This window comes from Nerophis ophidion, unplaced genomic scaffold (assembly GCF_033978795.1).
Source record: "Nerophis ophidion isolate RoL-2023_Sa unplaced genomic scaffold, RoL_Noph_v1.0 HiC_scaffold_160, whole genome shotgun sequence".
Taxonomy (NCBI): domain Eukaryota; kingdom Metazoa; phylum Chordata; class Actinopteri; order Syngnathiformes; family Syngnathidae; genus Nerophis; species Nerophis ophidion.
Genome location: NW_026907082.1, coordinates 117,032 through 141,465, shown reverse-complemented (window position 1 = coordinate 141,465; position 24,434 = coordinate 117,032). Strand labels below are relative to the sequence as shown.

The 24,434-nt window shown below is 41.0% G+C and overlaps 1 protein-coding gene across 1 annotated transcript; it reads right to left on the bottom strand.

Annotated features, from left to right (window-relative positions):
* Window positions 1–791: 791 nt before the first annotated feature.
* LOC133547705 (SH3 domain-binding protein 1-like) lies at window positions 792–23,794 on the bottom strand. Its single transcript, XM_061893266.1, has 18 exons — window positions 23,565–23,794; window positions 14,197–14,239; window positions 13,965–14,069; window positions 13,825–13,901; window positions 11,847–11,958; window positions 11,689–11,765; window positions 11,517–11,604; window positions 11,362–11,430; window positions 11,167–11,257; window positions 8,619–8,755; window positions 8,416–8,527; window positions 6,180–6,261; window positions 6,026–6,106; window positions 5,807–5,920; window positions 5,641–5,738; window positions 2,159–2,321; window positions 1,823–2,091; window positions 792–1,441 (listed from the first exon to the last, which is right to left on the bottom strand). The coding sequence occupies exons 1-18, from the start codon at window positions 23,612–23,614 to the stop codon at window positions 1,203–1,205; spliced, it is 2,007 nt and encodes a 668-aa protein (XP_061749250.1). The 5' UTR covers window positions 23,615–23,794; the 3' UTR covers window positions 792–1,202.
* Window positions 23,795–24,434: the final 640 nt, after the last annotated feature.

The following is a 24,434-nucleotide window of genomic DNA, read 5'->3' as shown; positions in this document are numbered from 1 at the left end:
CACAATTCAGCACAAATGAGTGTGAGAAAGCATTATGATGAATAATGCAGAGAAACTATTTCGCACCTTTGGAGTGTCAGAAATAAAACATTAGACATATCGGCTTTCTGAAAATGTCTGGATAACATAAGGGGCTGATTAAAATTAATTCTGCGTGGGTTCCCTCCGGGTACTCCGGCTTCCTCCCACTTCCAAAGACATGCACCTGGGGATAGGTTGATTGGCGACACTAAATGGGCCCTAGTGTGTGAATGTGAGTGTGAATGTTGTCTGTCTATCTGTGTTGGCCCTGCGATGAGATGGCGACTTGTCCAGGGTGTACCCCGCCTTCCGCCCGATTGTAGCTGAGATAGGCGCCAGCGCCCCCCGTGACCCCGAAAGGGAATAAGCGGTAGGAAATGGATGGATGGATTTTTTTGGAAGGCATTCATTTGTTTCATCCATCCATTTTCTACCGCTTATTCCCTTTTGGGGGCGCTGGCGCCTATCTCAGCTACAATCGGGCGGAAGGCGGGGTACACCCTGGACAAGTTGCCACCTCATCGCAGGGCCTACAAAGATAGACAGACAACATTCACACTCACATTCACACACTAGGGCCATTTTAGTGTTACCAATCAACCTATCCCCAGGTGCATGTCTTTGGAAGTGGGAGGAAGCCGGAGTTTCTATAAAAACACTTCTTGCGACATGTATTTTCTTGCGTCTGGATCATTCCAGACACACCATCGGAACCTTTGGCATGCTAGTAATAAGTTCTGTTGTTTGTATTGAGTTTCAATATAACCCTGAAAAGAAGGTACACATTATATTTGTGTGCTGCATGTTTCACAACATAACAAAACACTACAGATTGAAGCATATGATGCAATGGGTGTGCAGTAAATGAGTGTCTCCATGGTGACAGCCGGTATACGCATTTATATCGGCCAGGTTTGCACCACAATCCTAGACACGCTCACTAATAGTACACGCCATTTAGAACTTATTTGGATTTTATTACAACGGGGCCCTATTTGGACAAAAGTATTGGGACACCTGACCATTTTGAAATGGAACACTGTCCTTGTCCATTCATGCAGAACATTTGCGAGGGCAGGGAGAAGGTCACGTTCCTCCTAAAGGTGTTTGGATACAGTTCTTCCACACCAAACAGCTCAGGGAGCGATGTACACATTTAAGTCGTGTGTCAAAATCTCATCTTACTGTGCTTCTGTGGACTGCAATGCAGGGGGGCGTGGCGGAGGGCAGTTTGGGGCTTTAACGGCGGGCTTTTTAAACGGCATCTTTTTGAGGCCAGTAGGTTGAGCTGGGGGCATAATACCCGGGGGTGCCACAGGGGCCCGTGGCTTTGGCGGCTCCGGGGCTTTGGGTTTGCTGTCGAAAACCGTCATCGGCTCGTTAGCTTTGTTGGCTTTTCTCATACTGACGTTTCTCTTTGCTGCGGACGAGAGGCAGGAAGACACAAAACAACTGATTAGGGACCCACTATAACAACTATTGTGCTTGAAGTGTAGCGTCGTCCTGCATTATGCTTCTTCAGCTACATGCGAGGAGTTGGTGACTACATGAAGTAAAAGGAAGTCAGCGGTTAGAGGAAGTGTGTGATATGTTGGTAGAGTGAGACTTCCTGTTATCTTATTAATGAGCTGCGTACGTATCTGCTTTCTGTAGACGTGCACATTATGAGGAAAAGGCTGATGTGTACATGACAAAAGTGAAGGAAGAAAACTGCCAGATACATCAAATTTGTTTTAAATCCTACTCTGGACTCCAAAGTGTTGTAGTTGATTATATATTGCAAATAATCTTTTTGACTCACGTTTGTTTGGTGTGATCCCCACAACTGCTTTGGCAGAGCATGGCGGGGCCTCTGAAATATTCTCCAACTGGCTCAATTGTTTTTGGGCTTGGTCCCTGCTCGGTCCTTGGCTGGATCTCACAGTTCTAGGATGCAGCGTCGGGTTCTGGTTTGACGGCAGGGCGGGTGTTTCTATTTGGGCGGTTGCTGCCTCGGACGCGGGCCCGCTCCACGCCAAGCGCCTAGCAGAACCGGCTTTCACAGAGGAGACGCCCTCTTGAGAGGACATACTAAATGGAAAATGAGGTGATAGAACCTTCCGACATGAAGTCATGCCTGCTGGGTGATGTACAGCACCTGTTGGTCTTGGAGAGAGGGTGATGGTAGGAGGATGAGGAAGCTGTGGAGGCTGTGGAGGCACAGGACACTGTTCTGCTCAGCGGCGTGGGTTTGGAGATGGAGGACTGGACTAGAGGATCATCTTGGGCTTCTGGAAGCTCTGGGACCTCAAAGGACACCTCTAAATAAACATTTAGGACAATATTTGTAACTCCACTCCTGCAATACATTACAGTCTGTCATTGATTACTTCATGATACTCAACTCAATTGTTTTGGCGGCCACATTTCGGTGTATTTATTGTATAACAGGGGTGTCAAACTCATTTTAGATCGGGGGCCACATGGAGAAAAATCTACTCCCAACTGGGTCGGACTGGTAAAATCACAGCATGATAACTTAAAAATAAAGACAACTTCAGATTGTTTTCTTTGTTTGAAAATAGAATAAGCACGTTCTGAAATTTTACAAATCATAATGTTGTTGGGGTTTTTTCCACTTACATGTTGCGGTTTCTATCTTTGTTTATATTTTCTGAAAAATGATGTGATAATTTTCATCATTTAACTCATTAGTGTTAGTATTCAATTTATCAAGATAAAAAAAAAATATGAAAATCAAATTACAGGATGTTATTTATGTAGTTTGATCAGTTTCCTCGACTGATGTACTAACATCATGTGGTTTATTTTGTACATATGTAGCATCATCTACAAAGATATAAATAATTGCTATTGCGACATCCAGTGGACACATTTAGAACAGCTGTTTCTGTCGTTCAAAAATTTCATGTTCATTTTTATACTTGGCAAACTCATCCCGCGGGCTGGATAAAACCTGTTCGCGGGCCTGATCCGGCCCTCGGGCCGTACGTTTGACAGCCCTGTTTTACAGTTAGAGAGGCGCTTTATAGGACCTTCTGCAAAGAAGGTAGTCAAATATGTTGTGTTTTTTTAAGAAACAGGTACAAAAATGTTTTTAACTGAATGTGAATAGCTGAAATGATGAAAGAGAACACTACAAGTAACTAAGGAAGTTGAAAAAAAAAATGACTACTGACTGCATTAGAAGTAAACAAGCTACAGCCACACATATTTTCCTTAAATCGCATTACGAAAAAAACATGTAATTCCAAAAAAAAGAGGGCTTAAAGGGGTGCCTTGAGGAAACTCTCAGTTATGGAAATGACAAGTTTGGATTCAGTGTTCTGTTTGCTAGCAAGGTTAAAATGTCAATGCAAGGATCTGCCAATATGTTTACAGTGGTCCAAGTTAATCTATACAACAACATTGCAGTACATTTTAGAAATGTACTGCAAAAATATTTGTCTCCCAAATTTTGAAATCAACTCGGACCGCCAGTTAACTAGTCCTGCACTACAAGAACGGTAAGTTGTGAAACAGATTGTTTGTTTTAACCGACGCTGCAAGAAAAGTATCATTCAAATTTGATGTTATTCTGATCTTGTGGAATTATTTCTAATAATTAAGCACAACATTATTCCTAGACAGTTTGAGTTCAAGTTCATTTTTAGTAAGTGTTTTAAGGTGGAAATTAAAATGATAAAATAACAACAAAATATATAAGCGATATATATTTTTTTACATTCTAAAAAATATGCCACACCCTGATCTTATCGGACAATTTTGATGACCTTGGTTATTTCTAGCAAAACTTATTAGATGAAAAAATCATCTCTTCAAACGTTTTAGTGTCGTTTGGAATGGAGGATCAAAAGGGGGGACATTTTTGAATAAGTATTTAAATGTATCATTCATTAATTGATTAATAAATGGAATTAGATACATGTGGTTTTAAATGTGTCGATGTATTCAATGTAAGCATTTAATTAATCATTTGAATATGTAATCAACTGTTGAATGAATTTATTATTTTTTTCAGGATTTAATTATTAATTGATCAATTCATTAAATATTATTATTGTATTAATCTGTCAAACTCAGCCATCAAAGTAAGAGAGCGGAGCTAACAGATATCTTAGTCCAATGATTGCTTTGGTTTGAACCCTGGAACTTTAGAAGTCTTTCAAAACATGGTGGCTAAGGATGACACTCAAATGGGACAAAGTTACATGAATACATCTTTAAATAATTGCTTAAATGTGTCATTAAGTTATTGGAATTAAAATTAAGTACATAATTGTGTTATTAAATGTGTCATTTTTTTTTCTAATATGAGATACTTTTAATTATTTAATCATTGAATTCATTAATTCAATATCTAATTCAGTAGTTTATGATTTCACTATTTTGTAATTAAATTCATTATTTCATGACTTTGATGGCTTAGTTTGACGGATAGAATAATTGTATACATGAGGCTTCCACACAGGCTCATGAAATAATCACAAAAACTAATTAATTAAATATTTAAATTAAAAATGTATTGAATTGTGAAATAGTTAAATGATTAAATAATTGAAAATGTTTGTAATTGTTTAATTGTGAAATAAGTGATGAAATTGTGGGAAAAGTAGATAATTAATAAAATTTGAAAATAACTAAATGAATAGTTCGTTAAATCAAAATAATTGTATTTTACATTAAATTAAGTAATAACAAATGTATGTACTTATTTAGATTTATTTATTTATTTAATTATGTCATATTTGACCTGCCATAGTTCCCAGCTAAAAGTTGAACATAAAATAACATTTTGTCAACTAATAATATTTGGGCAAAATCTGTCCATGTTGAAAATAATTTATGACTTAACCCAGGGGTGTCAAACCCATTTTAGATCGGGGGCCACATGGAGAAAAATCTACTCAAAAGTGGGCCGGACTGGTAAAATCACGGCACGATAACTTAAAAATAAAGACAACTTGAGATAGATTTTTTGGTTTAAAAATAGAACAAGCGCATTCTTAAGATGTACAAATCATGATGTTGTTGGGTTTTTTTACCCTTACACGTCGCGGTTAATAGTATTCTATCTTTATTTGTCGACATCTATACTTTCTGAATAAATCATGTGATAATGTTCATCAGTCAACTCATTGGTGTTCATTTTCAATTAATCAAGATAAAAAAATAATATCATAATCAAATTACAGAATGTTATTTATGTAGTTTGCTTCTTTTCCTCGACTGGTGCACTAACAACATTTAGTTTAGTTTTTTTTTTAATGTGTAGCATCATCTACAAAGATACAAAGAATTGCTATTGCGACATCTAGTGGACACATTTAGAACAGCCGTTTCTTTTATTTAAAAATTTAGTCTCACTTTTATACTTAGCAAACTCATTCCACAGGCTGGATAAAACCTGTTCTCGGGCCTGATCCGGCCCACGGGCTGTACCTTTAATGCCTCTGGCTTAACTGTAATTCTTGTTTCTAAAAAGCTGTCATTAAAACTACAATAAAATAATGAACATATGATGAAATTAAAAAGTATAATAAAGTCTCCAGTCAGTAATCTGAGGGTGACATCTTATTCACAAAATACTGAATCCATTCAAATGTGAGGTTCATATACCTTCAGGGAAGAGCGTGGCGCTGTATTGAATAAGAGGCTCGATAACCGTCACCACCTGGACAGAGGAGGCGGACGCCATGTCCAGCTGGGGAATTTCCCTGAAGAGGACAGAAAAAAGTTAGGAACGTGTGGTTGAAGACGACTAAGAAATACCAGCTCTAGTCACCCCTCTGCTAGCGGTCGCAGCAGGTTGGGCCCCAGGACGATGGCGATGTTACTGGGCGTCATCTTGTTGGCAGACTGCTGCTCGGACAGCCGGGACAAGAACTGGACTAGATAACTGGTCAAAAGTTGTCCAGTTAGTTTGGCTAAGTCTTCATTGTTTACAAGTGTACAAAAATGTACTCGTCCGTGTGTCTTTTTGACTGTTTCTGATGACATGTACCTGAGGTTGTTGTAGTTTTCTGCCGGCAGTTTCTTCAGCAGCGCTCGGAACTTCTCCAGCTTCTCACTGACATCTTTTTCACTGTGGAAACATCAACTCTTAAATCCCGGAAACAGCTCCATGCTTGAGGTTCATGTGTAGTGTTCTTACGCACCCTGCTGCTTTAAACCAGTCGTCGTAGAGTTCAAAGGTCATTAGAGGTTCAGGAAGTTCTCGCAGGTAACACTTCAGTGCTCCTGTTGGGATCCAAAGAGAACATTGTTTGTCGTATCGAGTATAAATGGATGATGGTTGGTTAGAACCCAGCAGGCACAATACGTTAAAACAACATTGAGAAATTGTTGAATTAGGTCCTGACCTTGAGCAGCTCAGACCTAATGTTAAAACAACAGGCTTTTTGGCAACGCTTAATTTCACTTTTAAACCTTTTGTTGATCAACTTGTGAAGAAACTAAAACTTAAATTTTTTATTTCTTCCGTAATAAGAGATGGTTTCCTTTTGGTGTAAAAAAAAAAAAAAAAAAAAGCCACATTTTTATCTGTACCACATTATAGTCCATCCATCCATTTTCTACCGCTTATTCCCTTTGGGGTCGCGGGGGGCGCTGGTGCCTATCTCAGCTACAATCGGGCGGAAGGCGGTGTACACCCTGGACAAGTTGCCACCTCATTGCAGGGCCAACACAGATAGACAGACAACATTCACACTCACATTCACACACTAGGGCCAATTTAGTGTTGCCAATCAACCTATCCCCAGGTGCATGTCTTTGGAAGTGGGAGGAAGCCGAAGTACCCGGAGGGAACCCACGCATTCGCGGTGAGGACATGCAAACTCCACACAGAAAGATCCCGAGCCCGGGATTGAACCCAGGACTACTCAGGACCTTCGTGTTGTGAGGCAGACGCACTAACCCCTCTGCCACCGTGCTGGCCGCTAGATTATAGTGATCTTTTTTATATAAATGCTACTCATTCCTGATTTTAGATGGTGGGCTGTGTTTACCATGCTTCTTTGAGGTTCATCACAGACTGTAGAGCCGTAACACACCCCTGTGACTTGTACTCTCAGGTGGGAAGGCCTTCTCTGTCCATTAGGAGGCAGTGTCACTGGTACATTTTTATTTACAAAGCTCTTCTGGGACTATTGCCCGAATATATTTGTGCATTGATTTCACAGAGAAGGATTCTTATGCACTGAGAGCAAACGATCATCCGTCCCTTTTGCTGGCACTGAGCTGGGGAAAAAACATTTTGTCTATGCAGCTCCTTGTGCTTGCAACATGCTACAAAGGGACTGGAAGCTGACTGAATGTTTGTCCTTAAATGCTTTTAAATCTAAACTGAGAGCATTTGAAGGAGCCTCAGTTATCTGTAACTGTTTTACTTGATGTCTATCCTGTCATTTTAGTGTGTAATGTGAATGTGTTTTTGCCAGGACTCCCTTGAAAAAGAGGTTCCTAATCTCAATGGGATTTTTTCCTGGTTAAATAAAGGTTAAATTAATCAATAAAAAAAATCAATGTTGGGTTCTGACGTTGATTTGACCATTGCCATCCTCCCATCCATTTTCAACCGCTTATTCCCTTTGGGGTCGCGGGGGGCGCTTGTGCCTATCTCAGCTACAATAAAGTTAAAGTTTAAGTACCAATGACTGTCACACACATACTATATGTGGTGAAATTATTCTCTACATTTGACCCATCACCCTTGATCACCCCCTGGGAGATGAGGGGAGCAGTGGGCAGCAGCCGCACCCGGGAATCATTTATGGTGATTTAACACCCAATTCCAACCCTTAATGCTGAGTGCCAAGCAGGGAGGTAATGGATCCCATTTTTATAGTCTTTGGTACGACTCGACCGGGATTTGAATTCAGGGCAGACACTCTAACCACTAGGCCACTGAGTAGGTAATAGGCGGAAGGCGGGGTACACCCTGGACAAGCGGCCACCTCATCACAGGGCCAACACAGATAGACAGACAACATTCACACTCACATTAACACACAAGGGCCAATTTAGTGTTGCCAATCAACCTATCCCCAGGTGCATGTCTTTGGAAGTGGGAGGAAGCTGGAGTACCCGGAGGGAACCCACGCAGTCATGCGGAGAACATGCAAACTCCACACAGAATTTGGTCATTTCTCAGCCAATATTCTGCAACACAAATACAACTTTGAAACAAAATGCGTTTTGATGACGTGCATTCAATGTCAGGTTGTGACGTTGATTTGAACATTGAAATTTGGTCATTTCCAACCACCAACGTTGTCTCACTTTACAAACACAACTATTTTGTGACTTGTTTCAAAATTGGTTTTAAAGACATGTACGTATAATCAACATTGTATCAATGTCTTGCGGCTGCTGGGAAAGCTCTTTACCTACCAGCCACAGCGTGGGGATCCATTCTGAACTCGCTCTGGTCGACCACCCCATGATCCATACACGTCTTCAGCCTCTTCACCACAGAGGCAGCAGCCGCTAGCCGAAATAAACCCTGAGACGGCAGAGAAGGAGAAGAGGTGGAAGCAGGAAGGCATTTGGTCACTTGTCATACCTTTATTAGACACATAAAAACGTGATCCCACCTCTTCGCGCATTCCTGTTCTGAGAAGCATGTGAATACACTCTTGGATGGGGGCAGCGATCTCCCTGTTGCTTTCATGCAGATGAGAGGCTAGAGACTCCCCAAAAACCTTTTGTCGATAGAGGTTCCCTGGTGGCTCTGCACCACATCACATAATTCACATTCAAATACTGTATATCCATCCATTTTTTACCGCTTATTCCTTTTGGGGTCGCGGGGGGCGCTATTGCCTATCTCAGCTACAATCAGGCGCAAGGCGGTTTACATCCTGAACAAGTCGCCACCTCATCGCAGACAATCAAATCTCATTAATATTTTTTTGTCACCAAAATTATCGGTTGAATACGGAATCTATGTGGTATTTTACCTATAAATGACACGGCAAAGACTTTAAGACACTTTGTTATGAGTTAGTAAAAAAAAAAAACTTTTTTATTCTTTTTTAATAAGCTGATAAATATTTAACTTATCAAATGAATTATTATTAGAAGGTATTAAAGATCAAGAGATTGTCATTATTTCTTATTTCATAAAGAAGTATTCATAAAAACTATAATTACCTAAATCAATACTAAACTGTATATTTTATCATTTTTTTATTTTGTAAAAAATATTGATATTAAATTGATTCAATTAATATTAAAATACAACAGTTTTTATTTTTATATTTTTAAGTATTTTAACTAAATTAATTGCATGAATCAATATTAAAATCTATGAAAAGAAAATATTTTTAAAATTTTTTGTTTTGTAAAAAAAAAAAAAATTAATGTATAATAATTAAATTGATACTCAAGGTATAAAAAACATTTATTTCTTTTCATACCATAAAAGTTATTGACAATAAATGGGTAAAATTAATATTAAAAGTTATAAAAAAAACAATTATTTTCATAGTATATTTAATTTATTTAATCTAATAAATGTATTTAAACAAATATCCATCCATTTTCTACCGCTTATTCCCTTTGGGGTTGCGGGGGGCGCTGGCGCCTATCTCAGCTACAATCGGGCGGAGGGCAGAGTACACCCTGGACAAGTCGCCACCTCATCGCAGGGCCAACACAGATAGACAGACAACACTCACACTCATATTCAAACACTAGGCCCAATTTAGTGTTGCCAATCAACTTATCCCCAGGTGCATGTCTTTGGAAGTGGGAGGAAGCCGGAGTACCCGGAGGGAACCCACGCATTCACGGGGAAAACATGCAAACTCCACACAGAAAGATCCCGAGCATGGGTTTGAACCCAGGACTGCAGGACCTTCGTATTGTGAGGCAGACGCACTAACCCCTCTGCCACCATGAAGCCCAAAAATTAAATAAATAAAAAAATAAAAACTATATATATATATATATATATATATATATATATATATATATATATATATATATATATATATATATATATATTCAATTAAATTTACAAATACAGTGGGTCATTATTTATTATTAGAATCAGCATTTGACTTTTGTTTATTATCCCTATTGCTCTATTTTCTAATTGAGTTAAATAACATTTGTATGCCAATGCTAATATAGGCCAATATATGGCTTTCTTTATAGCTGTTTGACAGGAATAGTTTTTCTAAAGCTTACTCTGAAGACTTCTGGTGTCCCTCAGGGAGAGGATCGCCCACCTTACATTTTGAAAAGCTTTTATGTGGATCGTGCCCGGGTTGACACTTTCGTTAAAAGGATCCAAAAGGAATGTTCATAAAAATTTCATTAATCAGAAATATATTTTTCTTTACTTTTAACTATTGGCATCTTTGAACAACTTCAGATCTATCTATTGATAAAAAACGTTCTATTACATGGCTTTTTTTTATGTTTCATGGCCTTTTCGTCAACATAACTGTTTTTTTATGATAGGAAAATACAAAATATGCAATATTTAGAAAAACAAGTTGCCCAGTGGAATATTTGAGGTTGGGTAATTGCAGCCTTGAATAGGTCAATTATTTTTGACAACATCAATTGTGATACAGTAGACAAGTAGACCACAAAATATTATATTTACAGTGCCTACTGAGCTAGGAAGAGACAGGAAGCAGGCAGGATTTGGTTGAGTGTGTTGAGTTCATATATCAACCATGTTACATATAACTTCACAAGATCAGTGGTTAAATGGCAATTAAACTCATCAAAGCTCTGAAAATTATACTCATGGCTTTCCGGTGCCATGTGGTGGTTAAGAGGCACAATTAGACCAAAACAATATTTTCTTGTGTTTCCATCTGCAAGAATGAGAATCATTTGGTTTACATGGAAAAAGCAGAGTAATATAGCAGGGAGTCAATGGGGCTGAAAGTGGTCTTGAGAGAAAGTGTGTATACTTTGTCTTTTTCTAACAATATTGCAATTAAAGACACTATACAATTATATATAAAAGGTTCTGACTCCTGTAACCTTCGAACTGAACAGTCATTTCACATAAGGAACACATGTAATGTTTTGGGCTCCTTAGGTGCACAAAGTTTAAACATATCTTATCTAATTTTTTATCGATTGTTTGAAAGGCATAAAGAAATCACAAGCACTGACCTTTGTGGCTGTGATTCTCTTTGAGTTCGCATATATTTCTATCCAGGAATTCGTGTGAATGTTTGTGGTATTCCGCTTGCAGCTCCAAAAGCTACAGTTGAGAGAACACAAAGTTCAATAACATACATGCATAGATCCCACTGTGGTCCCGATTTCTACAAAACAGGCAATGTCCATTTAAGGATTCCAACCTACGCGAATGAAGTAGCTGGCGTAGTCCTCTTCTTTGGTTGCAAAGTGATACAGATCTGCTGAATACTGATTCTGCAAAGAAAAAAGCGACAAATATGTGAAAGGTGCAACCCCAAATTAGAGAGGAAGGCGTCCTTTTGAAAAATGAACACCGGTGCCTTGATGGTCTCCAACTTCCTCCAAGCTTCTTCTTCTTCCTCCTTGAGTCCATCCTGCTTTGCCTGTGGACCGGTGCTACCCTGGCTCCTGAGAGTGGTGAAAATAAGCAAAAATAATTGGCAAACATGCTGCAAAAATATGGGTTCAAACTTTAGAACGAGGAAATGAAACCTGAGTCGTGCATTATTCCAATCTGTGTTGAGCTTTGCAAAGTGCTTCTTGTTTTTGAGGATCTCTGGTAGTTCATCCTTGAGGACGAACAAGATGAGAGATCGGTCAAATATATTTATCAAATATGGCTAAAATGACAAAAACATCTCTGTAATCACCTCACTAAGTTTATTCAACGGTTCCAACACTTGCTTCTCCATGTTCATCTCATAGTCTGCGAGCAGGGTGGCTAACTTCTTCTCCATAAAGCAACACATCTCCAGCACCCTCCTACCCCCCCCACACACACACACACACACATGATTAAACCACTTAAGTTAAATCCAAACTAAAATTCAAAGTTTTAATTCCTCTTTAAGTAGGTAATGATCAAACTACACCGATGACATCTATTAATAACCACAATTTATGATAAAAGGGGTTCTTAACCTTTTTGACCCACTCAAATAATGACACTTAATTAAGTAGAGTTCATAGGTCTTCTATTTGTGCGAGACACAGCCTCGTCCAATGCAAGCTAACACTTCATACTTAGTATACCAAGGTTCGACTTGCTAAAATGTATGATATATATATGGACACTGAATTACTCATCTTATTCTTGATTTTAATTGTATTCAATAATTATATCTAACCTACCTACAGTTTATAACCTTATCAAATTCTATGTAAGCATGTGTTGATCACAAAGATTATTTATTTAACACAGACACCTTAGATCAGGCTGAATAGAAAAATAAATACCAACCAAATATATTGCATAGGTAAGGACCGATTAAAAATATGTTTCAATGCAATTATGTTGTGTTAAAAGAATTAAACTAAATTGATAACGAATTTGTTTCTTGGATAAATTGTCAATAAAATTAAAATCCAAATGACTCCACTTTAGTTTTATTTTTTGGGCTTGAGAGAAGGGGAATTGCACTTTTTTTTTTTGCCTATTATTCACAATCATCATGAGAGACAAGGACACACATGTAGGAGTATTTTAGGGTCCTAAAGATGATTAAAAAATCGCTTGGAAGATGTGGCTTATGGAAGTCAGCTTTGTGGCCTTAAAGGCCCTCTAAAACAACTTCCAAACCCTCCATCAACATTTTGTATGCACTCTTTCAGTCTACATATAATGTAGTAACAGACACGTTCTTACCAATATGTAACATGTATAACATTTACCATATTTTGATCATTTTATGCATCACCAGAACTTGTAGAAGGTTTGTTGAACCAAATACCACAATTTCTGTTTTATTTTTTTTCAAATACACAAAATTGTGACCCTAACCATTCCTGTGCATCATGCATATGCAGAGTATGGTCACCCTCTTTGGCACTTTAAACTTTTTTTAGTCCCATGGCTATTCTTGTGAGTAAGCAATGCATTTCTTACAAAATGCACGCACGGTTAATCATCAGCAGAGTTTGATACAACACAAGGATGGGACTACTTTCCTAATGCAGGGTTTTCTAAACCTTTTTGACATCAGGGACCAACTTTTCCACTAATTAGGGAGCACTGAAATAACAATCTTACTCTTGATTTTATTTGTATTCATTATTTGTATCCAAAGTAATTACAGTTAAACATGATTGACCTTGTCAAATGATATGAAACAATGTGTTGATCACAAAGATTAGTATTTATTTAACACATAAACCTTACGCTAAGGTCATGCTGATTAGAAATAGTAACCAAACATACAGCATAACAAAAGACTCATAAAGAACTGGCCAAAAAATGATGTACAAATATAATAACAAATATGTTTCTTAACTATTCTGTCAATAAAAATAAAAGTGCAAACACAAATACAGCTTCACCACTAAAAAAATGTACTGCCGGGTCTCAGGTGGTTATTGTACCAAACGTACCAAAATTGCGCGTCTACTCGCTCGCTATTGTCGGAGCACACGCCGCCTTTTACGGAAACTCCCGTTGGACAGCGCAAACACAAAACTGCACGGCTCTATGGTGTTGTTCTGCTTTTGTACACAGCTCCACCTTGGCTGAGGTCTGCGCTCTGCAAAGAGTCTTTTTGATGTAGAAGTGAAAACGTGGGGGGCCGTCACACTGAGTCAGGGGGATATCACATGGGGGCGCGAAGACAGCACAGGGGGAAGTGAAGTGCTCACCTGATGGGAGACTCTGCATCAAAGTCTTTGAAGCTTTCCGCCATGCTGATTGACAGCAGCATCAGAGGAAGCTTCTTCTGCAAGGACACACACTTTCTGTTTAGAGTGCATGCACAGTTGTTCCATCGTGGCCGACGTACCATCCGTTTTTCAGCATCCAGTCCTGTCTGACTCTGCATGCAGCCCAGCAGCTTCTTGTGGAGCATATGTGCTGCTCTCTTGGCTGGTTCCACCCGCTGCTCCACCTGAAATTAAAGACATATAAACCCTTGTATTAATGGAGTTCTGGTCCTATTAGGCTACAAGTGACTGGTACTCTCACTGTTTAATCACGGTAACGAAAGCAGAAGAAAACATTTTGTCTTTTCTCACCACAACCAGGTCTTCATGTAGAAGCTCGCTGACATCATGTGACCTGCAGATGTCAACAATGGCTTAGTAAGTGGATTATTGCGTGATAATAAAGTACCTCTAAGAACTGGCTACATTACCAAGTACGAGTAAAAGTAAAAAAACAAACATAGAAAAAAGTAACATTTGAACAGTATAACACCTCACCCATATCAATATAAAAGTAATGAAAATAATCCATCCATCCATCGATTTCCTACCGCTTGTCCCTTTCGGGGTCGCGGGGCGTGCTGGAGCCTATCTCAGCTGCATTCGGGCGGAAGGTGGCGTACACCATGGACAAGGGCCAACACACATAGACAGACAACATTCACACTCACATTTACACACCAGGGCCAATTTAGTGTTGCCAATCATAATAATAATTAGCTTTATTGTCTCCGAGGAGAAATTTGTCTTGGGCATCAAGACAACGTTTTCATGTCCAACGGCTTGCTACTTGGGGGCCCAGCCGGGGTCGTTTCTCCTCATGAACAGCATCTAGCTGCCTCTCTCGGCTGCCTCCAATGCAGTTTTGATGGCTATACCCAGGCTTTGGCTTCAGACTCCCAGGTCTACAAGAAATTTGGTGGTAGATCTCGCCACAAAGCCTGTGCAGCCCACCTCCACTGGGCGGACCTCAGTTTTCCATCCATGATGTTGTGCTTCAGCGGGTAGCTCACTATTGCGTAGGTGTTTTCGCTTGTAAGCCTCATCCACTGAGTCCTCTCAAGGTACTGTGAGTTCGATGATGAAAACTTTTTTTTGTGAAGGGGACCAGAGCACTATGTCCGGTCTCATGGTGGTCATGGCAATCTCCAGAGGAAACTCAAGCTGCCGGCCAAGATGAACCAACATCCTCCAGTCGCGGGCCAAGCGTAGCTGGCCTCGCTCAGGTGGTATGGAACTGCTCCTTACTACTACCTTAGCCGCTTTGCGGACAAAGGTAATGGCCTGATAGTGGTTGGCTACTGGTGGTGGTAGGGAGTTGGTGGAAACTCATTTATCCTCCATGGTGAGCGTAAGGGTCTTTAGGACTTAATTGTGACGCCATGTGTAATATCTGTGGGTTAGACTTGTTTTGCTACCTGTGAGAATGTGCTTGAGGGTGGCTGGCATGGAACAAAGGACACACACCGGGTCTTCGCCAATCCACTCGTGAAGATTTACTGGTGTTAGAAGGATGTCATATGTAGCTCTGATGACAAAGCTCAACTGCCTTGCTTCCATGACCCACATGTCCTTCCAGCTGATCTTCTACTGACCCTGTTTGCCCAGAGAGATTGCCTTGGCCCATCTTGCAGCCTCCTCCTGGCGGCGTACTTCGTCCACCCCCGTCTTCCTCCGTTCTGGTGCTGTGGCCTTGTGCCAAGCTGGGTGGGTAGCTGTCAGCCCAAAGCCTCCTCCTCCTTGCTAGACATAACCCACAATGTCAGCATGTCTGAGGGCTGCTGTTGCTTCTTCCACTGCTTTGGCTGGTCTCCATTTGCGCCCTGTCGCCAAGGTCGGTGCATTTTTGCTCACTACTAAGTCTCTGGATTCATTCAGTGTTATCTGGAGTCTTGTTTTTGCCCACTTTAACTCCTCTGTGAGATTGGTGAGTGGCAGCTTGAGGATGCCATCTCCGTAGAGGCCTATGGTGGTAAGGCATCGTGGAACTCCGAGCCATTTTTTGATGTAGCCTGTGACTCCTCTTTCCAACTTCTCCATGATTGAGATTGGAACCTCGTAAACTGCGAGGGGGCACAGTATCCTGGGAAGGAGTCCAAACCGCAGGCACCAGGCCTGTTTACAGAACAGTTGTCATTCACTTCAATTTCACTATGAATTTTACCATGAATTGATTAACGTGCATTCCGACTTAAACAAGTTGAAAAACTTATTGGGGTGTTACCATTTAGTGGTCAATTGTACGGAATATGTACTGAACTGTGCAATCTACTAATAAAAGTTTCAATCAATCAATCAATCACTGAATCTCGCTCAAAAATGAATATCTTTATATGAATTATTTCACTGGAAAATATATCGAAATATATATCGAATATAGAGTTTAAGTAAAAATATATCGAGATATACTTTTTCATCCATATCGCCCAGCCCTAGTAACAGTTTTATTTCATGGATTAAGAAGCTCTTTTATTAATCTCTTGAGGCCTCGATCAGGACAAATAATATTCCATCAGAACATTTCTGCCTCTCTTGCTCTATACGACAAGGTTGTGCTCTGAGGCATTTACTTTTTGCTCTTGCCATTGAGCCTCTGTCAATAGCGTTTTGAACTAATCTGCTTATTATGGACCTTTTAAAACACAATGTGCAGGTGAAAGTCTCTCTCCGCAGATTACCTTCTATATGAGATCCATCCATCTTCAACCGCTTATCCGGAATCGGGTCGCCAGGACAACAGCTCCAGCAGAGACCCCCAGATTTCCCTCTCCAGAGCAACATTAGCAACTTCCTCCTAGGGAATCCCGAAGCGTTCCCAGGCCAGAGAGGAGAAGTAATGCGCCATCTGGTCCTAGGCCTGCCGTAGGGTCTCCTCCCAGTGGGATGTGCAACAAAGACCTCCCGAGGGAGATGCTCGTGAGGCATCCGCACGAGATGCCTGAACCACCTAAGCTGGTTCCTTTCAAAATGAAGGAGCAGCGGCTCTACTCCAAGTCTCTCTCGGGTGACTGAACTTCTCACCCTTTCTCTAAGGGAGATGCCAGTCACCCTTCTGAGGAAACTAATTTCGGCCGCTTGCATCCGTGATCTTATTCTTTCGGTCATGACCCACACTTCATGACCATATGTGAGAGTAGGAATGGAGATAGCTAGGTAGATCGAGAGCTTTGCCTTCTAGCTCTGCTCTCGTTTCGTCACAACAGTGCGCCAGAGAGACTGCAATACTGCCTCAGCTGCTCCAAATCTCCGGCTCATCTCCTTCTCCATCTTTCCCTCACTCGTGAACAAGACCCCAAGATACTTAAAGGCCTACTGACCCCCACTACTACCCACCACGCATTCTGATAGTTTATATATCAATGATGAAATATTAACATTGCAACACATGCCAATACGGCCTTTTTAGTTTACTAAATTACAATTTTAAATTTCCCGGGAGTTTCGTCTTGAAAACGTTGTGTAATGATGACGTGTACGCAAGACGTCATGGGTTTTAATGAAATATGAGCGCTGCACACACACACAGCTAAAAGTCGTCTGCTTTAACGGCATAATTACACAGTATTTTGGAGATCTGTGTTGCTGAATCTTTTGCAATTTGTTCAATTAATTTTGGAGGAGTCACAATAGAAAGATGGAGTTGGGAAGCTTTAGCCTTTAGCCACACAAACACACGGTGATTCCTTGTTTAAAATTCCTGGAGGTGAAACTATACTATGGATCACAGCGCGGTCAGGCAAACATGAAGCACGACGGAATGTCAACCAGCAGGTTTCGGTTAGAAAATTGTGGTAAAAAGTCGCTTCTTACCGGAGAAAAGCTGAGCTTGTGCCATCCATAAAGCTGCCGTCGACTCCCCTGAGACATTGTCGTCAAGACACCCATGGACGTACGCCTCCGACTATCAGGTACTATTTAACTCACTAAAACACTAGCAACACAATAGAAAGATAAGGGATTTCCCAGAATTATCCTAGTAAATGTGTCTAAAAACATCGGAATCTGTCCCAATGCAATCGCGTTTTGTTTTTTTTACTTATTTTTTTAAACCAGTTTTTTTTTCTAGTCCGTCGCTATCAATATCCTCAAACACAAATCTTTCATCCTCGCTCAAATTAAAGGGGAAATTCTCGTTTTCTCGGTCCGAATAGCACTTTTTGTTGGTGGCTCCCATTAAAAATAATGTGAGGATGTGAGGAGCCCCCACACGTGTGACGTCATCGTCTGCGACTTCCTGTAGAGGCAGGGCATTTCTCTTAGCACCGAAAGTTGCGAACTTTGACGTGGATGTTCTCTACTAAATCCTTTCAGCAAAAATATGGCAATATCGCGATATGATCAAGTATGACACATAAAATGGAACTGCTATCCCCGTTTAAATAAGAAAATCTCATTTCAGTAGGCCTTTAAACTCCTCCACCTGGGACAGAGTCTCGTCCTCTACCTGGACAGTACAAACCATCGGTTTCCTGCTGATAACCATGGCCTCAGATTTGAAGATGCTGAACCTCATTCTAGTCGCTGAACACTCGGCTGCGACCCGATCCAGTGAGAGCTGAAGGTCACGAACCGAAGGTGCCATCAGGACCACATCATCTGCAAACAGCAGTGACGTAACCTTTAGCCCCCCGCGACGTATACCCTCTCCGCCATGGTCAGGACTCTGCCTAGAAATCCCGTCCATAAAAATCACCAACAGGATAGGTGACATAGTGCAGCCCTAGCGGAGACAAACCCCCACTGGAAACGGATCCGACTTACATGCAAGCACCCGGACACAACTTTCGCTTTGGTTGTACAGAGATTGGATGGACATCAGCAGGGTTCCCCTCACCCCGTAGTCCCTCAGCACCTCCCACATGTAGACTAGATAGGCATACTCCCAGGCCTTCTCCAGGATTCCCACAAGAGTAAAGAGCTGGTCAGCTGTTCCATGACCAGGAGGGAATCCACATTGCTCCTCTTGAATCCGAGGTTCGACTATCGGCCAGACCCTCCTTTCCAGTACCTTGGCATAAACTTTCCCAGGGAGGCTGAGTCGTGTGATACTCATGTAGTTAGCACACATCTTCTGCTCCCCCTTTTTGAAAAGGGGAACCACCGCCCCAGTCTGCCATTCCCTCGGCACTGTCGCAGACTTCCACGCAATGTTGAAAGGCGTATCAACTATGACAGCCCCTCAACACCCAGAGCCTTCAGCATTTCTGGACGGATCTTCAATCAATCAATCAATCAATAAATGTATATTTATATAGCCCCAAATCACAAATGTCTCAAAGGACTGCACAAATCATTCCGACTACAACATCCTCGGAAGAACACAAAAAAGGGCAAGGAAAACTCACACCCAGTGGGCAGGGAGAATTCACATCCAGTGGGACGCCAGTGACAATTCTGACTATGAGAAACCTTGGAGAGGACCTCAGATGTGGGCAACCCTCCCCCCCTCTAGGGGACCGAAAGCAATGGATGTCGAGCGGGTCTAACATGATACTGTGAAAGTTCAATCCATAGTGGCTCCAACACAGCCACGAGAGTTCAGTTCAAGCGGATCCAAGACAGCAGCGAGAGTCCCGTCCACAGGAGACCATCTCAAGCGGAGGCAGATCAGCAGCGTAGAGATGTCCCCAACCGATACAGGCGAGCGGTCCATCCTGGGTCCCGACGAGCGGTCCATCCTGGGTCTCGACTCTGGACAGCCAGTACTTCATCCATGGTCATCGGACCGGACCCCCTCCACAACGGAGGGGGGGACATAGGAGAAAGAAAAGAAGCGGCAGATCAACTGGTCTAAAAAGGAGGTCTATTTAAAGGCCAGAGTATACAGATGAGTTTTAAGGTGAGACTTAAATGCTTCTACTTAAATGCTTCTTGTCAACCTCCGGAGCTTTGCCACTGTGGAGTTGTCTAACTACCTCAGTAGCTTCACTCCGAGAGATTGACGTCGATCCCCCACCATCCTCAGGCTCTGTGCCTGTCAGGGAGGGTGTGTATGTTGTAGTTGGGTTCAGGAGTTCCTCAAAGTGCCTTTTCCAAAGCCCTACGACTTCCTCACTTGAAGTCAGCAGAGTCCCATTCTTCCTGTACACAGCTTGGATGGTTCCCTGCTTCCCCCTCCTGAGGTGCCGTATGGTCTTCCGGAACAGCTTTGGTGCCGCCCGATAGTCCTTCTCCAGGGATTGATTGATTGATTGAAACTTTTATTATTAGATTGCACAGTTCAGTACGTATTCCGTACAATTGACCACTAAATGGTAACACCCCAATAAGTTTTTCAACTTGTTTAAGTCTGGGTCCACATAAATCAATTCACGGAGAAGGACTATATGACATCCTCTCTCTGAAACCTAATAATCAGGTTGGAAATTTAGGCGTAATAATAGACTCAGACTTGAACTTTAACAGCCACACTTAGTCAATAACATAAGCAGGTATTTTCTACCTAAACTACATCGCCAAAATCAAAAGAGTAATGTATAAATCAGACTTAGAAAGACTAATCCCTGCCTTTGTCTCCAACAGGTTACACTACTGCAATGGCCTTCTCACTGGGCTCTCTAAACGAGTTGTAAAGTGCTGCAGTACATCCGGAATGCTGCTGCTCGAGTCTTGACTAGAATCAGGAAATATGACCATATTAGTCCGGAGCTTAGGTCACAGCACTGGCTTTTTGTTGCTCAGAGAACACGACAGCTTTGCTTGTGTACACGTTTTTTCATGGTCCTGCACCAAAGCACGTTAGAACCATAAGAACCAACGTCAGGAAGTGGCCACACGGGGAGGCTGTATTTCAATTTTCCATCCATCCATTTTCTACCGCTTATTCCCTTTATGCTGCTAAAATCTGAAACAATCATTCAGAAGGTGTGGAAACCAGCCTCAACTTTGGCAACGTTAGAAATCCAGGTAGGCAAAACGTTTTTATTAGTGCATAGGACAACTCAAAGTACTATCTACACCAGGGGTCTCAGACACGCGGCCCACGGGCCAATTGCGGCCCGCGAGACGTTATTTTGCGGCCCCCACCTTAATATCAATCATCAATCAATGATTACTTATATAGCCCTAAATCACTAGTGTCTCAAAGGGCTGCACAAACCACAACACAAACCACTACGACATCCTCGGTAGGCCCACATAAGGGCAAGGAAAACTCACACCCAGTGGGACGTCGGTGACAATGATGACTATGAGAACCATGAAAGTTTAATGTTAGTGCGGCCCGCAAGTTTTATATGAATGGCGCTTGACAGTGTTGTGTTATTTGGGTCCAAAATGGCTTTTTCAACGTTCTGGGTTGCCTACCCCTGCGTTAGTGGAAAAGCGGCAAATGACTAAAAGCGACAGAGACGTTGCCATGGAGATGAGGGTTTTCTTATGTGCCTGGCTGCAGTCACACCGCGACACCTGTCCGTCAATAATAACAGTCCCCGATAACCTGGACCAATTCAAACCGTTATTTTTTTTATTGTTTAATTTTCATTGCCTCACACGATGAACACTACATATATTTCTATATGACGCCGGATAACACTCCGGGAGCCGTCACCTTTTTGTGCTCGCTATCCCGGTACTTTCCGGTACTATTATCCGCCGATCGTCGTGTTGCTGTAGGGAGGAAAAGCGGAACGACATACATTGCGGAAATAACAATATTCTCCAAACATGTCTTTTTTTTAAAGCTTGCAGTGAAGAGAAAGGTTAGTGATGAGCAAAGACAATTCCAGGAAAAGTGTGAAATGCAATATTTCTATGTTGAGCACAAGGGTACCCCGACGTGTGTTATTTGCACAGAGAAAGTGCACAAGGAATACAATTTGAAACGTCATTATACAACTAGACATGCTGAGGAGTATGCAACATTTTTTTGAAGAAATCTTTTCTTGCGGCCCAGCCTCACCCAGACTCTGCACCCAGGGGCCCCCTGGTAAATTGAGTTTGAGACCCCTGATCTACACAATTTGCTTTTAATCAAATTAATGACTATTTGTATGTTTTTATCCATCCAGGCATAATTGAATGCATCTGTAAAACACTTCAAATTATCTTGCTTACAAATTGCGTTCTATAAATAATCTTGCCTTGCCTATCATACTGCATCAAACCTTGCAGGACTTGCTTGTGCAGTTCAACAATCCTGCCATGTACTTTGCCCTCAGGAGGTCATGACTGTGTGGATGTCTAGCAGATAATGACACAAATTAGTGCATAATTTCCTGTGATGAGGTGGCGACTTGTCCAGGGTGTACCCCGCCTTCCGCCCGATTGTAGCTGAGATAGGCGCCAGCGCCCCCCGCGACCCCGAAAGGGAATAAGCGGTAGAAAATGGATGGATGGATAGTGCATAATTTGTCAATGGTCATAAAGCTGATGAACAACTTGTTTGAGGTAATTGTTCAATTCTATATATTTTTTTTGTTGCTTCTTTCCTTTTGATGAGCATACTCTACTGGAATCCACCCGTGCAACATACTAATACGGATGTTCAGGAGTCTATGTGGCGTGTGAAACGTCAACAGTTTGGAGCTTTGGCCACTTCCTTTTTTCAATGTCATTATTGAGAACCATTGACTAATAGTAACTATAAACTGAAATATGAAAAAACAACCAAAATAGTGATGCCCCATCAAAGTTTTGTATCGCTGTGCAATGTTTTGTAAGGATACGCGTACGTAGCATCCGGAAAGTATTTACAGCGCTTCACTTTTTCCACATTTTGTTACTTTCCCACATTTTGTTACTTACCCAGATTCCAAAATTAAATAAATCATTTTTGTCTTCAAATGTGTACATGTTATACCCATAATGATAATGTGAAAAATAAATTGTATTAATTTGCAAATGTATTAAAAGAGAAAAATAAAAACCACATGCGTAGATGGAAACTAATCTGATGGAGCTTGAGCGGTTCTGCAAAGAGGAATGGGCGAAACTGCCCAAAGATAAGTGTGCCAAGCTTGTGGCTTCGTATTCAAAAAGTCTTTAGGTTATAATTGCTACCAAAGGTGCATCAACAAAGTATTGAGCAATGGCTGTGCATACTTTAAACATGTTTAATACATTTTCAAAACGTAATAAAAACTTTTTACATTGTCATTATGGAGTATTGTCTGTAGAATTTTGAGGGCACAAATTAATTTATTCCATTTTGGAATAAGGCTCTTACATAAAATTTGGAAAAAGTGAAGTGCTGTGAATACTTTCTGGATGCACTGTCTAGAACTTTACCCCAAAAAGATGCCCTCATAATGTAATAATGCCTGTTGTTCAAAGTGACTGGCTTTGCGTGCCAGTGTGGTTTGTGTTTTGCAGATGCACACTGCACCGGTGTACAACCTCAAATTCAGAGGCAGAAACAGTGACACATGCTTCATGCAGTTTAAAGAATAGACAGAGTGATCGTTATAGGCCGCTGTCACCACGCAGGAACAATAATTCATCAATTAATGTCATTGTAAATGTGTATTGCTCAGGTGTGTTTTGCACTAAAGGACTATTTTTTTCTGAAATTTGTAATACAGAAAAACAGTGTCCGTCCACCGCTGGATTTCAGTAAGATATTGTGCGTAATGTTATACAAAAGTACAGTGCACCTGAGATTATTCCCAGCATACACTTTTGAATTTAAATGAATGTTTAAGTACAAAAAACAGAACAGTATGATGAAGGTGGAAACTTACTTTGCAGAAGATCCAAGCTGCTTAAAAATGCTCAGGGACTGTCGGAGCATTTTGGCTGTTTTAGCAATAACTGACCCACTTGGTGAGTCCCCTCCCCCAGCAAAGGTCTAGCACGTTACTACAGAAAACAGATTTTTTTTTTTGTTTGGATTTTACCGTTTCGCTTTAGATTTCAGACGCGCACTCTCAAGCTCTAAAACAGCTAATGAGGAAGTTGCACACATGCAATTGTTAGCGGGAAGAGATGTTTTTTTTTTCTTCTGCTTTGACTGACAGAGTTCCACTCCCCCACTACTGACAATCACAAACTGTTACCTTCAGCGTAGTTTTTCTTTCATAGTAAACATATATACAACCTGAATTCACTTGAGGCCTTGATTTTTGTACAGGTAGAATTTTCATAAAATGGTGCAGGTGCACTTAATGGTCTACCCCAGGGGTCCCCAAACTAACCGCCAGCGTCCAAAATCCGGCCCACTATAAATCCCAAGTTAATTTTTTTTAATCTGTCCTTTCTAAACCAACCCCTGGTCTATCCAGTATGCATGTGTGCAAAGTTAATAAAATATATTACAAGGAGTTGCTAACAATCAAAATAAACTAAGTGCCAGTTTTAAAATTAGACAAATGTGTAATCTGTGTATTCAAAATACTAGAACCACTGACAGATGAATCCTCATCTTTATGAATTTATAAAAAGGTTTATTTTCAAAGCCGTCACGTTGTAGTATCTCAAAGTTTTAATGTCGCTTTTTTTGGTCAATGTTTTATTTTACCAACTTGTTGGTTACTATTTTGAGTAAACAACCTGTGGTTGATATTTTCTTTTAAGTTATCACAACTGTAATAACAATTGCTCCATGTATTATA

Coding starts and splice junctions, on each gene's coding strand:
- LOC133547705 (XM_061893266.1), bottom strand. CDS start 23,614: ATGCTCCGACAGTCCCTGAGCATTTTTAAGCAGCTTGGATCTTCTGCA. Junction 11,258..11,361: donor ACGCCAGCTACTTCATTCGC/GTAGGTTGGAAT, acceptor TCTCAACTGTAG/CTTTTGGAGCTGCAAGCGGA. Junction 2,092..2,158: donor CCTCTCTCCAAGACCAACAG/GTGCTGTACATC, acceptor TTTTCCATTTAG/TATGTCCTCTCAAGAGGGCG.